Below are 17,262 nucleotides of genomic sequence, written 5' to 3'. Positions count from 1 at the left end.
AATGTTGTGAAGAGTATCTTTAAGTACTTGAGAAGGACTGAGGATTACTTATCGGTTTATGAATGTGATCAATTGTCTGTTATTGGATTACTTATTGGTTCATCAATGATTGAGGTTCTAAGAACCAAAGCTGATGTTCTGGGAATGTGTGAATGTTTTGTGAGTGAAAGACTTACTCATCATGGTTTCCACTGCCCGATTGAGGAACATCAAAGAGAGATTGTCCGTGGATGGTTGAATCAGAATCAGGATCCTATGCCATTTTAGAAATAGTTTGCAAAACTTTTTTTTGGAAAAAGAGAGATTTATATTAATATAAAATAATTTGATACAAGGGGATTACGTTCTGAAAAATTTCTTCTCATTGACATCATCCCATATGAGAGCAAAAATTGTTCTCTGGGAGGCAATTAGGTCTTAGACTGATTTCTTGGCACGAGGGAAGAAGTCCTGCTAAGAAATCAGCACACTTGTTTATCTCTCGAACATGAAATGAGAAACTACAACTTCGAAAACAGTTGCGAAGTCCACGGATGTCTTCAATCAACCCGATGCTGTACCATGGGACCTGGTATATGCCAATTATCATCTAGAAATGGTAAGAGAGGAGCTTTGCACGGGGCTGCTCCGTCCCAGACTTTGATCCCGTTCACGCACAACAGTCGTCATACCGAGTCATGGCCAACTTCAGCTTCTTCTGAATCGTGCTCCACAAGAGCACTGAAACGATTTGTAGTAGACCCAGCCGTGGGTGCGTGTTGGGGTCTCACAACATTAGTTTCCTAAGAAATAGGCTTGGGTGAAGGAGAGGTTGCATGTCACTGAGAATCTCTACTAACAACACAGGAAGGTGATGTGGGTCCCACTCTAGTGGAACCAAGTTGAGAAGCTGACTTAGATGTTGAAGCCCCCACATGAGTGCATGGAGCATGCATCACTAACCGCTCCTTGTTTCTCTCAGAATTCACCTTGGTGCAAGTAGTAAACCTTTCTCCTGCTATCACCTCATTATGTGCCTTGCCATTACCTGTCAAGGTTGTGGTTAGTGCACTAGCATTGGCGGTTATAACTAATTGCACCAAAAGGAGCAAGTTCGCGGGAGTGTGCTGCTGGTTCACCTGTTGGAGTAATGTCAAACTCAGTCGGTAGCGAATGTTTCCTTCTAGAATGTCTTCTATTAGGCCGTTTCCAAGTGTTGTCAATCGCCATCCGATCTTGTCCCTATGATTGAAGCTTCCCCGATTGAACTGCTACAGCATGAGGGCATGGACGATCGGCATGGTTAAACACTTTGGATGAGTTGCAAATGGACAAAGCCCAATGCCCCAATCGCATTCGATCCTTCGTTCCAGAACTGTGCCATCGTCTAGAATAATGTGAATGCTATTTGGCAAGCCATCGGAGGCATTGATAAAAATGTAGAATCTTGGAAAGGATAAATGCTCCCTGTGCGAGGTTCTCCAATCAACCCAAATTGGCTTCCTCGGAATGCTAGGCAATTCTACCCAATGACTGGGATCCCCAGAAGTGTAGGTTAAGGCCATACAGCCTTACCCATAAGGGAAGTTCCGTTTCCTCCTTCTTGGTCAAGGAAATTTCTGGCGACCATGGACGAAGGATTAATGGCCAAGTACCGAGTGTCCAAGGTCCTTCATCTAGGATCTGCCTACTCAATTCCGTGGCCTGGAAATCAAAGATGAAGATCCCACTTTCTAAACAAAAAACTTATACTTCCCCAACATGAGCCCTTTTTTGCTTTGCAAACCGTTCCCTGGTCGAGAAGGACGGTCGAGGTCTAAAGACATATCCAACCAAAGCTGATTCCCACCTATCCTTCTCCTCCACTAATTCTTCAGTGCTATACCGAGCCACTTTCTTCCCATCTACTAATACTGGTTCAATATACGAAATTGAGTCTGATCCATCTCGGAGTTGCCCTCCCGAGAATAGGCTAGCCCACGAACGCAGATTCACTCCGCCTATTATCTATAAGGGGAGTGTTGCTGGCTTTGTGGACCATTGGAGAACCCTCACCGCTGGCCATTGGTTGGCAAATGATCGTCGTAAACTAGAAGAAAAAAATTGTCTATGTTCTCAGCGGCCTCCTACTTGTGTAACCTTCTAGTTTGCAAAACTTATTTTCACATAAAATAATAGATTATATGTATGTTTTGATTGAAATATTTAATCATGTTTTATGGATTCCGATCACATACACAGACATTTTGATATGGATATGTACTATAAAATGGGGTTTGATAATATTAATATACATGCCCTAGATTCCATAACGACGATGCTGATTAGTGGAGGGTTGATACATAATAAAGTGCTATTATGTAAGGGTATTTTTGGGATTTGCTAATTAAATAATTAATTGATTTAACTTTAACTAATATGGTGTAATTATTTAATTGTCCATTTAAATTAAATAATTATTTATTTATTTTCCCTTTAAGATTCTACTTCTTCACTAATTAAAAGCACACCGGGTTTAGAAGTTGGAATTCAAGTCAACTCGGTGGAGAGAGTTAGACTCTCACAAGGATTGCAAGTGGGGCTCAAATTTTAACCAAAAGGGGGGGGGGGGGCAGTCGGCCAAGAAGATTGGCCGAATTTTCTCTCTCTCCTACCCCTTGGCCGAACGTTACTCTCTCTCCTCTCTCTTGTCTCTTCTTGCGCTCTTGCTCTTGAGAGTTAGGGTTTGTTGAAACCTTGGTTAATTTTTGAATTTTTGAAGAGATCTAGTGTTGACTTGGAGAACCTTGGCTGCACCAAGAAGGTTCAAAAACGTCTTGCCTGGTGTGCTTGTTGGGGTAAGGACCATTATCTGGAGGAGGAGCAACACTTGAGGCTTTAGCAAATCTTATTGCTTTATTATCATGCATTAAGGTTTTAATTTATTTGACATCCATGGGATGCGAAAAATCCCGAATCGAGCTTTCCGCTGCACATTCGAGCATGAGATGTTTTCCTTTCTTCATAAGACGAAAGAAAGAGATTGGTTTAATAATTATTTTTATCAAACCAGAAATTTCAATTTATGATCCTATGACCAACAAAATTATCATCCCCAGGTTGAATCCAATCATTATTGAAGGTTAAAGAGTTAAAAAAGAAATCCAAATGTGTCATAAGACCGTGGCAGAATATGCACACACACACACCCATGCATACAGTTTGGGATTCAAGTAAAGGCCAAACAATCCAGAGTACAAATTGTTACACTCTTGAGTCCTTCATCGATTGCCACGGTGACTTGATGTGTGCTTATAAGACTTTGGGCTCTCCCTCCTCTCAATCTAGGACCTAACTTTCCTCCAGCTGTGGTGGGACTTGGAGGATCAAACCCAGCCAAAACAAGGGGGGTTGATGATTTCATAGGGTGGGCCCATTTGTGAAATGACCTAAACACCCCTATATTGGTTGGGCTGGATCCTCCAACTCCCACCATGGCTGGAGGAGAGCCAATTCCTCAAGCTAGCTTTTGAGCTGGGCTCTCCTGAAGTCTTGTAACATTGGTGCTTTCATTGACCCCATCTTCTATAGTTGACTACTCAAAAGGGGCGACCTAGGGGGGAGTAAAAGGGGCTACTTAACAAGAAGGTCAGAGTGGAGCCGTCTCTCTGCATAGTGTGCCACATCGATTGCCTTGGTGACTTGGTGTGTGCTTATAAGACTTTGGACTCTCCCTCCTCTCAAGCTAGCTTTTGGGTTGGGCTCTCCTAAAGTCTTGTAACACAAATCTTGGATTGAGGATAAGGTTTAAACAATTTGGTAAGCCCGGCTAAGTCCCAAAACTGCAGATGCACAAACACAGTTTGAGAAAATGTGAGCAGAATCAACTAACATGGTTGGTTGGACGAAAGCGGCAGCGGATTTGAATGTTAATTCCTCTATCTAAGAGAATGACGACCAAATCTATTATTGAGTTCCTACATATCAAATGTTGAGAATGACCAAATGGTTCCTTCAGTATGGCTCAATGTTTTCTTGATGGATACATAGTAAACAAACCTACAATTGAATATGGCAGCTTTCTATGTTAGCCAAATCTTGGATTCTTGTAGCAAAAATCAACCTCCATCAACTAGGAATGAATCGTTGACCCTCTTCCCTCACAAGATCATGGGAAAAAGAGTGGGGAGGGAAAGGAAAAAACAAAATAATAGGGTGTTAGATATAGAAACATACAATAAGAAATTAGGGAAATTCAAGAAAAAAAAATCAAAGAAACAGTGTTCTACTTAGGTTCAACTTTAGCAGAGAGCATGTATCCACCACTGTAGTCAAAGGCATCACTGTTGTTTACATCCTTCTTCGGCAAAGCATCATCATAGGGATGTCGAGTTTTACCCTTTGTAGTTCCAAATTCTGTAGCAGATGAGGATGCTGAGTTTGAATTTGTGATCTCCCCATCTTGTTGTAATATGCTTTCAATCTCCTTCACAACATCACTCATTGTCGGACGGTCTTCAGCTGATTCTTCTACACATTGCAGGGCCAAATCCACAAATCTCACAAAACCTATGGGATTTTGCAGATTTCTAATTCTTGGATCCAATATCCTCTCTAAGCCATAGTATTCTTTGTCATTTTTATCCATAGCTATTTGCACCTCACGGACAATATACTTCCCCTTCTCTATTGGTTGCTTGGAAGTAACCAATTCAAGCATCACTATGCCAAAGCTGTAAACATCGCTCTTCTCTGTCAATTGTTGAGTCATGTAATACTCAGGATCTAGATAACCCTGTAACAAGATGGCATAGCCAGGTCATCAAATCAAAAATCAATTCTGTAATATTAGAAGCCTAACTGAGTATTTACATTCACAATATAACAGTTTAATTACATGACAACATAGGCAAGGAGGTTAATTACATAAGTTGGGCGATTGGCAACCTCATCGTCTGGAAAGGAAAAATGCCAAGTAAACAACTTAATTTAGACCTATTCATTTTGAGATGATTTTGTTTTACTCGAGCAGATGTGGCTTCACATTCTCACCCACATTGAAACTGAGTCAATTAATATTGTGTTTGGTTTGGCTCTTAATAAATAAATTTAAACAAAAAATGCATTGGGTGTTAACATCATCTAGTACTAAGCTGATATCTTTGACTCTATCTCATAATACCTCTATACACTAGTACCAGATTACTGAAGGGCCCATTAATAACAGTTGTCAAGGGCAGGGGAAGAGGAGTGAGATGTAAAGTTAAAGGAGCTAAAGGACCAAGGAGTAGAAAAAAAAAACTTGGGAAGAAATGGAGGAAAAACGGGAAACAGCATCTCTGCCAAGCGGGGGTAAGGCTGCGTACATTATGACCCTCTCCAAACCCTGCAGTGGCAGGAACCTCGTGCACCGGGTACGCCCTGCCCTTTTTTAAGAAATGGTGGAAAAAGACATGGCTGGATTTGGTTAAGACAACAAACATGGCTTTAACAGCAAAGTTGATTAGTGAAATGGGATCAATGTAGCCTACCCCATTTAGTTAGGAAGAGGCATCCACCATTAATCTCTCGTCTTCAATGGTATCTTCAAGCATCTGTTGCGATATCATTTTTGTTGAAATATATTCTACTCAATTGGCCAAACTAATGTTATATTCTAATATAGGAGAAACAAAGAACAGACGAAAAAATAATTGAATTTACATGGTTCCATGATATGCTAAGTCCATAAGCAAATATTATTAAGGAGAGCTCCCATTGTAAGCAAAGAACATGAGCAGGCCAACTCCTAGTCCTATCAAGTGCATTAGCAGTTTCTAAACCAGAAAATTCTTTATATAATAGCTAATAATACTTACCAACGTGCCTTTAACTTGAGTAGAAATGTGCCCCTTGCCACTATCTGATACTAGTTTTGATAGGCCAAAATCCGCAACCTTTGCAGTTAAATTTTCATCCAATAGAATATTAGTAGACTTGACATCTCTATGAATTATAGGAGGATTAGCCAAGTCATGGAGATAAGCTAATCCTCTAGCTGAGCCAAGAGCAATGCAAAGTCTTCGTTTCCAATCCAAGAGAATGCCTGATTTCCCTACAACAAAAAATTTCTAGCATTATTCTATTATTGCATTCAAGGGACAGACATAAAAATAGAAGCTTTGTATGAACTAAAATTACCAGACAAGCTGTCTCTAAGTGTCCCATTAGGCATAAATTCATAAACCAGCAATTGTTCTCCTTGCTCAAAACAAAATCCAACAAGTCCCACAAGGTTTTTATGATGAACCCGAGAAAGCAACTCGATTTCAGTCTTGAATTCAAGCCCACCCTGCATTGATCCTTGTTGAGCTCTTTTGATTGCCACCACAAGTCCACTTGAGAGCATCCCTCTATAAACCTAAAGACAATAGGAAATAACTCAATGGAGTTACTAAAAAAAGGAAAATCCCCCAGAACTCTAAGTTTCAGCAAATGGACAAGATCACCTTGCCATAGCCCCCAAATCCAATTTCATTGCTTTCAGAAAAATTGTTGGTGCACTTTTTGAGTTCATCATATGAAAACCATCTGGCCCCTTTCAATTGTGGAGGATCACCACTATCTTCACCACTTGGTCCCCAAGATGCTGAAAGGCGGAGAAGAACAGTTAAAATAAACCAAGAATTTTGGCAACAGTGCCATATGCCCACATTCTTCACTTAAAAAGAGAACAAAACACAGTAGCTCCATAACAGTTGTTGCAATACATTACCGAAAGGTTTACTCAACTCAACGGCTCTCTCAGCACGCCATTTTTGTTGAATAGCATAGATTCCAACACCCATGAGTATGAGGATGAGAACACCACAACCAGTTGCTATTCCGACAATTGCACCTAAGCTTAAAGAAGCTCCTCCAAGCTCAACTGAAATATTTTTTGTTTTATTTCATTCAATCATTTGAAAAAGCATAATCAAACAATATTCAAAAGTAAAAATAGGATTGAATTACCTGAGAAAGCATAAGGAGATGCAATGAAATAGTAAGGTCCAAACTCGTGAGGAGGCTTATATGTTTGATTGCTCAGATAAAATCCAATCCTCTGTATTTCTGACCGATTAAAATATTTTCCGACAGACGGAAAAAGTTCTAATTGCACCTGAAGATAGTCATCCATATTGAAGAAGGGGTTCTGAAGAGAGACTGAACCAGGGGTGAGGCCAAGCTTGATCCACAGGCTCATTTCCAATGCATGAAATTTAGTGACGTTGGACAAATCTCGAAAGGAAGGCGCTCTGAAATACAATGTCCCTTCATATGGATAGGCACACTCACAACTCTGAGGACTTAGCCCTTCATCAGAGGGACATGATTTGGTGCCACAATTAGCTAGGCTGGTCGAATAGGGCTTTTTTGTTTGTTCCTGAAGTTGGCAATAGTTTGTATTTGAGAGACCAGTAGTGCAGACCGGGTTACCCATTAGCCTGCATTACATCAACTGAGGAAAATGAGAAGTGGAGAAGGCATAATATATGCACATTCATAAGCATAAAAATTAGAGATAAGTATAATCAGTTTACTGTGGATGCATGTTCTCACATTAGAGTATTTCTATATGCAGAGTTCAGTGTTACAGAGGAAATGTGGTTGTTTTGCAAATCGACAAGCTGCAGTTGCTGGCTAATGCTGTCTCCCATGTCCAAAGTGTTATTCAATGCATTGTTCCTAAGTTTTCTGCACAAGATTGACAAGATACAAATTGATTTCTTTTCCTGTAATGTCAATACTTATTTTTTTTCTGAAATTTTATTATTACTATGACTGCCATTTTCTATCTCAACACTTACACTTCTTGTAGTTCCGGAAAGCTGAAAAGCTTTTGTGGCACTTTTCCTTGAAGTGTTCCATATTCCATAACACTGTCCATCCACCATAAAAGGAGTCCAAAAAATAGGACCATTAGTTCACGGAAGTTTCTTATATCATGTAAGACCATCACGTATTAAGAAAACTTACAGAGTGGTGAGAGATTGTACGGTTGAGAACCAACTTGGAGCTTCTGATTGGTCAAATGAGTTATTGCTCAAGTCCCTGGAGGAGTAAAACCATTCAACCAGGCTTTCATTAGTTTAGGACCAAAACAAATAAGATACATTTTATTTTATAACACAAATTACTCATTATTGGAACTCTGCTGTATTCTTACACGTAATTGAGGGAGTCCATTCCAGTTAGGTCAGGCACTGGGCCTGTCAGTTGATTATGTGCTAAATTCCTGAGAGCAAATATTGGAGAATAAGGGATGGAAGCTGTTTCTGAGCACTGCCAACATGCAACAAAATCACTGCAACTGACAACAGCAAATCAAGAATACTCACAGTTCATTGATGCTTGAGAGGTTGTTGAGGTTGGATGGGACTGGTCCTATTAGAGAATTCCTATCAAGCCGACTGTCGAAAAATGTAAGCAATTTACATGAACCAGTGGTTATAGGGAAAACATGAAGAATAAAATGGTGCAGTTGGCTACAAAACGAGAATTAAACAGATATTGTTGGAGGCCACTCACAGATTCTCAAGTGTTTGAACAAGTCCTAATGTAGATGGGATCCTCCCACTTAGTTGGTTTCCATCAAATAGTCTGTTACCAAGAAACACAAGTGTTGAAAAGAATCACAGAGAAGGAAGATTGAGTGGGCCCTCTTACTTGTAATCATGGTGAAAGTTGTTTTGTTAACCATTCTATTGTTGGCACTTCAGCTAAAGGATTGTCCCAGCTGCCAACCTAAAACAACTTACCTCTTTTACGGTGCTTAAGACCAACAGTGTTAATTAAAAAAAAAAAAAAAGAAATTTTAATTTCAAATAATTGTACGAAGGATACATTTTTGTATCCATTTCAGGCAGATATTACATTGTATGTGTTACAACCGCTTATCCCAAAAGCTCGAGCTGTGAAGTAGGACTACAATAATGTATATCAACACACAACAATACCCCTCTGCACAAGCAGGCCGACACACATACGGCTCTACACGTGACGCCATCCTGTGGCACCAAGAGGCACAAAGCGTAGGGGCCCAACAACACACAACCCTGTGCACATACCAAGGATCGATCACCTGATCTCCTGGCTTTGATACCATGTTACAACCGCTTACCCCCAAAGCTCAAGCTGTTAAGTAAGGGCTACAGTAATGTATATCAACACACAACAACAATACGTTGACCTGGAATCCGATCATTAGAACTATAGTTGCAAAAGTTTAGAATGACAACTACAATCAAGAAAGGATCCAACAAAAGTTGATGGTTCAGAAAACATAAATAATGACAAATTTCCATTTTTTTTAAAATGATAATTCCAACAGTTTAGGTAGAGCTTATAGTTTATATAGCAATAGGAGTCGGACTGGATGAAAGAGGTAACTCAACCAATGTGACGAAGGATGATACGATCCAAGCAAAATTACGTAATTCCATGGAAAATTGAATTCCAGGATCCAAATATAAAATTTCCTACTGGGTAAAACTTATGCTCTTCCTCCTAAGAAACAAGAAAGAAAAACTTCCCAATTTGGGCAAAAATGGAATGGGTCATGTCCGACATCCGCTAGATTTGGATCATTATAAAAAAATCTGGAATAATAATTGGGTTGGTTTCATATTAGACATATTGGGACTCACTAAGATTCTGGATGTATTCCTTTTTAGCGACGCACCTTATTATAAATTACCCTATCGCAAAAAGGCTCGGCTCGGGTTTCTTCTTCGAAAGTTTTCGTTACTGAAAAAATGAGTGCCTATATATCTTCTAGAAAAGTAAAATAAGATTAAGCTTAATAGTTAATAAACAAATTTGATCCATATCCAATCCATATCTAGGAACCATTAAGGTTTTGGATCGGATTTGGATTGCCATCATGGTTTTGCCTTGGCTCTGGATGTGGATCCTTGGCGGTAAAAAAGAATTCAGATCTACATTATGCGGATATAATAACTGGTTCAAGCTCTATGCTCAACTGATCAAGTATGTGAATACTAAGGCCTTCAGCAAGCCTCACCAAAAGAAATACGGGGTGAAGAAAAAAACTGTTTTCACTCCTCACTCCCTACAATCCTATTTTTCAGTTCAAAAATGGAAAAATATAAATGAGCAAGGGGCAGTGGCAGTGGGGATCACAAATTAGATATCATGTTTGTGCATCGGTGTCTATTTGTGTGCGTCTATTTTCTTTTTCTTCTTTTTTTTTTTTTTTTTGACTCTTATTGTTTTGAGGAAAGGAATTTAAGAGATTGACACTGTAGTATCTTGAAGTTCCTTCGTCTCTTCTCTACCTTCCATATCCATAAGTAATTAAAGAATATGATATAACCCATCCGAGAAAAAAAGAACATGAAATTCATTTTAGAAAAAGAAAATCAGATTATATGATAATTAGTTTAATGACCACATGGCTAATAACATTTCTCTTTTTGGAGTGGGTATGTGCACTTGTGTATGTGTGTGTGCATAAGAGTGATTTGCATCTGGAAAATATGATCTAATATCTAATAGTATGTGAAAGTTCTGTTTAAGTGTCATCAGTGAGTAGATATTAGAAAATAAAGCTTAGAAACAATGTTGGTTCCTACAAATGCTGTTAGATAATTGGAGTTACTCACAACAAAATTAATTATAAGGTGATCTAACGGTAAATTCATGGATGGATGTGAACTTACAAATGGATCAAAACCATCTCTGAGCTGAAAAGTTTGGGCGGAATAGGACCAGATAATTGGTTCTTGTTGAAATGGCTGCAAGCAGAATCATTCACTTAACATGGAGAAATAATTTGTATGATATTAGCAGGTAGAATCCCTCCAATTGTTTAAGACTAATGATTTGTATCCCTCTCCCTCTCTCTTTGGGGTGGGGGGCGTATAAAGAAAACGAAAACTCACAAGTGCTTTGCCTTTAAGAGGAGGTCCAAGCCTGGGGTGGTAGAGTTTGAAACAGGAAGAGGTCCTGTCAGTTGATTATCTGCCAGGTCCAGCCAGTAAAGTTTGGAAAGATTGCCTAACAATGGAGGTATACTACCACTAAAATTGTTCGAGTTCAGAGCCCTGAAGAGAAAGTGTTGGAACATAGTAAATTAGAATTTGATTGCATTGACAATTATATAAAGAACAAAGAAACAATAATTTCTTTAAGTAGGCCTCACAAGAAAGACAACTCTCCTAAATTGCCTAATTCTTTTGGGATAGTGCCAGTGAAGCTGCAACCAGCTAGGATCCTGAAAAATGAAAAGAGAAGCCTTAAGGCATTATAGTTGGTGAAACCCAGAAGGAACCAATAAAGATAAGCCACAACTGATGCATAGGTTCTTACAGAATGTTCAGCCTTTGGAGATTTCCTAATTGTGGGGAGAGAGTACCCGTGAGGCCTCTGTTGAATGAAAGATCTCTGCAATGCATAAAATTTCAGTGAAGGGGACATGGGTATTGAGAATTGAGTAAAATAGTAGCCAAGACAATAGAGCTTTTAAAGATGGAGTGAAATTTTCTGCTACTTCACAGTTAAAAATAATGAACTCACTCACAGGGATATTAATTCAGTGAGTTGCCCAATGTCGCCACTACTTAGTGTACCTTTGAGTCCCATAGTTGATAATCCCCTGAGAAACATCAAAGATAAATGGAAAATAAAGGCACTAAAGTTGGGATATAGAAATGCTGCAAATGTCAAGTAGATGAATTGAAGCAAAACAACTCTGAAATCTGAAACTCTGAACAAGACTCACAAGGCGGTGACCCTGGAATTTGTGCAGGTAACTCCTTCCCACTGTGCTCCACAAGGATCGTCTGACTTCTCCCAACTTGGTGGTGTGTTTTGCCATTGTTCTTTTAGAGCTCGTAGTACTGCCGCTGCGTCAGCACCGATTTTCTGTTCTGTTAGAAATTATGCGCTCTCTCTCTCTCTCTCTGTGTGATAGAAAAAGAAAGCTAAAGGAAGCATTACCAAAATAAACACTTTTTTTATCGGCATTTTGGTCTAGGGAGTGTGGTCATTCTTTTGAAACTTCCTTCCCATTAAAAACAAACGGGGGAAGTTTTCATACGCCGTATATCTGTGTAAGCATACACGGTCGTACAAAGAGTTGAAAAAATCATAAACCCTCACCTATTAATTAACTCCTATCCTCTCACATATACGGCTTACATAGCCGTTTACGAAAACTTTCCCCCAAAACAACAAAAAAAGAGTTGATACATAGAGTTTACATCGGCTACGGTTCCCTGATCGATGCGGTTCCCTAGTGCCTCTCACAAGAGGGGGTGGGATCCATTTAGGACATCTGACCCAACACTTTGCCCGGGTGGGGTCCACCCTCCTCTTGTGAGAGGCACTAGGAACCGCACCAGTCAAGGAACCGTATATGAAAAAATTCTTGATACATATGTTCAATTTGATTTTACTGCAATGTAACATTGTAACTGCCAGAGTCAGCTTATGTGTTGGTTCAATATAGTTTCTATCCTTTCTAATAATGGGCACACATTATCTGTCCGGGAATGCATTTGGACGCAAGCTGCATCCAAACACATGAGACAGGTTAGGGTGCAATAATGGATATTCAGAGGGCGGGTTGGTCATTTTGCCCACCCCCATGTGTTTGGCGCACCCTTCGCCCCCAGTGCAAAGAACTTTATCCTTTTAATAATATAGACATTTGTAAAAGTCTTCATAATCGATTTACTATCCAACAAAATAGAAGTTAGGGTGTGCTAGATTATCGATAACTAACTTAGCATTTTGTATATTAGGGGTAAGGGTGTCAACTCATTTCGCATATTGTATACTGACACCAGAATCATACCGTACCAAGTAAAATTGGTATGATATCGATATGAGATACCAGTGTCTTGTATTCGATACAATATCGCTATAGACAAAATGATAAAAATGAATCATATCGTACCGATACCTGTATCGACCTGTACCAAATAGATATGGTACGATATCGATATGAAATACATGTACCGATCAATATGAGATAAATATACAGTGTACCGTACTAATATTGTACCGATTGATACCAATATTAGGGTGGGTCTGGGATTTCAGATACTCGGCCAAGCTCATTCAACCTACACCCAAGTGCGGGTGGCACTATGCCCAAGAAAGGATGTATTTAGGGGTGTAAATGAATAGCCGAAATCCGTTTCCGTATCCATTTAGCACTATCCGAATCCGTCCGAAAGCTAAACGGATGCAGATACGGATAGACTATAGCTATCCGAAAAGCTATATTTACATGTAAATGGATAAGATATCCGACCCGTATCCGTGTCCGTATCCGTTTAGCACTATCCGAATCCGTCCGATAGCTAATCGGATGTGGATATAGCACTATCCGATCCGAATCCGATCCATTTACAACCCTAGATGTATTAGTATCAATGTTTGCATCGTTATCAGCTCATACAGAACAGTGGGAATTGGGCCGTATCAATTTGGTATCGGACGTAATTTAAAAAATTATCCACTTTTTAGCCGATTTAATTGATCCGCATTGGTATCAAAACTTCGACGATATAGACACATATCGACCGATACATCAATACGACACTGATTGTAAATTGATTAACGTTATCCTTATTCAAGAACCCCAAAGGAAAATATTTCAAACATGGGTACCCTGTACATTGTTTTCTTAAACATTTCCTTCTCCTTACCAAAAAAAACAAAAATGTATTTTGTTTTTTAATTTTTATCAAAAAGTAATTTACCTTCGTCTTAAAAGTAAAAAAGTTTTGAAAAAATTACATTATCACCCCCTGAGGTTTGTATTAAATATAGAACGACCTCTTATATTTTTAAATTATACAACCACACCCCTTGAGGTTTGGTTAGTTGTTACAGACAGTTTCCACTCTGTTATATCATTCCCATTAAGTAGTATGGTGTTGATAATTCATGATTTAAAATGATTAATATATCCCTCCACTCCGTTATATCATTCCCCAGTTTCCACTCCGTTATATCATTCCCATTAAGTAGTACGGTGTTGATAATTCATGATTTAAAATGATTAATATACCCCTCCACTCCGTTATATCATTCCCGTTATGTAGTACCGTGTTGATAATTCATGACTTAAAATGACTAATATACCTCTAATTGCTCAATTTTTTTTCTTTTAATTTTACCCTTGAAATAGACTTAACGGGACCCACCCTGTCACCATCCCTTCTTCTTCTTCTCCTTCTCTACAACCCTACTGGTCCCACCACCTGCTGCAACCCAACCCACCCGCCCCTACCCCTGCAACCTAACCCCACCACCACCACCACCACCACCACCACACCCCACCCTCCCTTCCCTCTCCCTTTGTTCCTTCCTCGTCTACAACTCTCCGGCCGTCTCAAATTCAGAGAAAGACACGAGTTTTTTACTGGGTCCGCGTGATCGTCAAATCTCTCATCCTCTACCTCAGTTGGTGTTGTTAATTAATATCATCTGCCTTGAGTTTCTTGTCTTTAACGAATCAGAGACTCTCTCTAACTGAGTCCCCTCTTCCCGTAGCATAAATTCCAAACAGAGACGTGAAGGGTCTGCTGGTTTGATGTACTCTGCGATTTCACAAATTTTATTTGATCAACAAGATTTGCCCTAAAAAGGAAAGGGTAAATTGAAAAAGTTTGTTGTCTCTTCTGGTTTAGTGAGGTAAGAAATGCAGAGGGCGACACGGCTCTTATCCAGATTCATCAACCAATATCCCTATTCTTCAAGACCCATCTCTAAGATCCATCTCAAATGCCAAAATCCAACCTTCCGGATTGTCCTTAGACTTATCTCTCGTAGCCTGTCAAAAGGTTTTTTTCACAACCAACGGCACCAGCAGATCTGAGACAGTCCTTGCACTTTTTGACACCTATGAATTGCCCAAATCCCAAATCTCAAAGCTCATTACCATATATGTACCCATCATTGCTCTTTGCTGATCCTGACAATACCTTACAACCCAAATTAAAAATTTTCTCTAACATGGAGATTTCAGGCACTAATCTTGCAAATATCCTCTGCAGGGACCAAGCATTTTGGATTGCAGCTTGGAAGACCATGTTATCCCTTTGGTCAATTTCCTTAGATTGACCAGATTTGCAAGGAGACCAGAGCAGGCAGAAATCCAGAGGTTGGAGCGGCAGTGCAAGCAGAGATCTGCTCTCGTCTTTGTGCCCTTTACCTTCAGAAAGTTCTTCCCTTGCATATCGCCGGAGAGGATAGTGGAGTTTTTAGAGAAGAAAGAGGGTTTTGTACATAAGGGTAAAAAGGTAAAATTGAAATTTTCCATTGAGCATTAATAGGATATTAGAAAAGGATAAAATTGATATTTAAAATGTATTATTTAATACCGTTCACTTACCGTCCACTCAGAAGGTGTGATTATATAATTTAAAAATACAGAGAGTTATTTTGTATTTAATACAAACTTCAGGAACTAACAATGTAATTTACCCAAGGGTTTTCTACCCACCTAAAAAACCCCTCAAATTATATCGAACTTAGATACAAAAGATGGGTTGAAACAGGCAAAAAAACCCTACTGGCTTACAAGAGAATAAATGCTCATGGAAAACTTCAGCAATTCACAGAAAGATAAGGGGCAGTGGTTTTTGTGGGGGTAGCGTGACATCGGATCCAGATCCTTTACGTCGCAGGCTACCGTGCTGTACAGATACAGGGCCATGCAATGATCGTCTTACTTTTGCTCGAACGTCTTGCCAAAGTGGGGGTAATACGGTCATTATGCATGGCCCTAAGACTGCATAACATGGGTCATTGGAGAAACGTACCATAGAAGATCTGGATTACCGTGACATCTGTTTTCAAATACAAGAGAGGGCAAAATGACCATCCCACCCCTATTAGATGTACTTGACATAAGTACGGACAGTGTAATTGAGAGGATAAAAATTTCACACACAGACACTGGAAACACTTCCAGAAGATAAATAGAAGAGTTTAATAGGAATCTTTACCGTCTCTAGAATCGGTAGGGGAAGAGGCCGCGTGAATTCCTCCTGAACAGCAGCAGCACATCAGAAACAACAGCAGCAATAGGATTTCCATTCTCATATGCATGGGAGGAAATCTCAACCCTCCTCCCCTTAATTGGATCAAAAAACTGAACAAAGGAAGATGGGGGGATTTTCTGGTCAGACGCCCCTGCTCTTCATGACAGAATAACAACAAATTTCCGATCTCATCGGCAACAACGGCAATCTAAATGAACTTGTGATCTGGTGGAGCAAAAGCCTGTAAAGCCTTCTTCGATCTTTCCTCTCTTTCCTTCAACCCTCTCCCCTCTCCTTCTTGTTTGGTTGGATGGATATTGGGTTCTTACTAGTGGAGAGTGTCAGGTGAAGTAGATAATAATGACTCGTACGAAATATTAAAGGGGTGATCATGACTGTTGAAGAGAGAGAGAGAGAGAGAGAGCGTTTGGCTTGTCTTAGAAGTGAATCAAGCTTTGGTGGTGCCGGCGGTTGCCCCTGGATAGGGATAATGTTAGAACGTTCAGTGTTGTTGTGTTTGATTACGCCATGACGTTGGTAACGTTTCCTCGATCTCAGCCAGACCCACCTAGAGAGGATAATGATTTCAATAAATTTCGTAAGATTTAATCATAGTTTAAGAAGATGAAGCAAAAGAAAGAACAAGAATTCTAGAAAGCAGTGTCTTTGAAGTTTGAGTCTTCCAGTTCAAGGAATTGGAACTTATCCGGGTTTGGAAGGCAGTGATTTGGCACGAAAAAAGGTCGTATTGCAGTAATTGCATTCTGAACTACTAATTATCACTTCACCAGCGAGGGCAGCATGCGTGGTTTTCAAGTCAAATGCCCCCACTTCTGAACTCTCACTTTTCCAACTATAAATGCAATGCCCATCGATCAATCTATTCATTTATATAACAATTTAATGCGATTTACGCAAAAGAAAAAAAAAATTATACGCACTTGTTTTATTATTAGTATTTTTTCTTTCTTCTATATAAGGAAAGCAAATCACTTCAACCAGTGGGTAGTACCAGTTTAGCCAATCAGTTTTTCCTTTGTGAAATAATTCATCCAATCAATTTCATGTATAGAGGAAGTATATGTTTTTGTTTGTTTTCTGGTAGATGGAAAATCTGCATATAAAATTCAGTACCAAAAATTAAAATTATAGGGATCTCGATGTTTATCTGTTCACAAAAGAATGGTCCCATCCAAGCTGATATGTGGCAGATTTTGGGTCACACAACTTTTGTAAACAAGCTGCTGTGAAACCCATTTTA

General features: G+C 39.5%; 1 protein-coding gene across 1 annotated transcript; it reads right to left on the bottom strand.

Annotated features, from left to right (window-relative positions):
• Nucleotides 1-4,023: 4,023 nt before the first annotated feature.
• Nucleotides 4,024-16,056, bottom strand: LOC122655070 (leucine-rich repeat receptor protein kinase HPCA1). The gene is made up of 19 exons (XM_043849311.1): nt 15,966-16,056; nt 11,723-11,846; nt 11,522-11,596; nt 11,311-11,385; nt 11,144-11,215; nt 10,884-11,045; nt 10,662-10,736; nt 8,509-8,580; nt 8,319-8,390; nt 8,147-8,215; nt 7,957-8,031; nt 7,788-7,859; nt 7,540-7,674; nt 6,952-7,424; nt 6,713-6,865; nt 6,447-6,586; nt 6,139-6,358; nt 5,817-6,052; nt 4,024-4,753 (listed from the first exon to the last, which is right to left on the bottom strand). Exons 1-19 carry the CDS (start codon nt 16,054-16,056, stop codon nt 4,244-4,246), a joined length of 2,901 nt encoding a protein of 966 aa, XP_043705246.1. The 3' UTR covers nt 4,024-4,243.
• Nucleotides 16,057-17,262: the final 1,206 nt, after the last annotated feature.

The sequence above is a fragment of the Telopea speciosissima genome, chromosome 3 (assembly GCF_018873765.1).
Source record: "Telopea speciosissima isolate NSW1024214 ecotype Mountain lineage chromosome 3, Tspe_v1, whole genome shotgun sequence".
Classification (NCBI taxonomy): Eukaryota; Viridiplantae; Streptophyta; class Magnoliopsida; order Proteales; family Proteaceae; genus Telopea; species Telopea speciosissima.
Note: the sequence above shows the minus strand (reverse complement) of the source record. Positions and strands in the feature narration are given on the sequence as shown.

What these genes read in the sequence shown, in the direction of transcription:
- LOC122655070 (XM_043849311.1), bottom strand. Translation starts at nt 16,056, where the DNA reads ATGGAAATCCTATTGCTGCTGTTGTTTCTGATGTGCTGCTGCTGTTCA. An exon ending in CTCCAAAGGCTGAACATTCT is followed by an intron (nt 11,216 to 11,310) that starts GTAAGAACCTAT and finishes TTCATTTTTCAG; the next exon opens with GATCCTAGCTGGTTGCAGCT. An exon ending in TGAGTTGAGTAAACCTTTCG is followed by an intron (nt 6,587 to 6,712) that starts GTAATGTATTGC and finishes TCCGCCTTTCAG; the next exon opens with CATCTTGGGGACCAAGTGGT.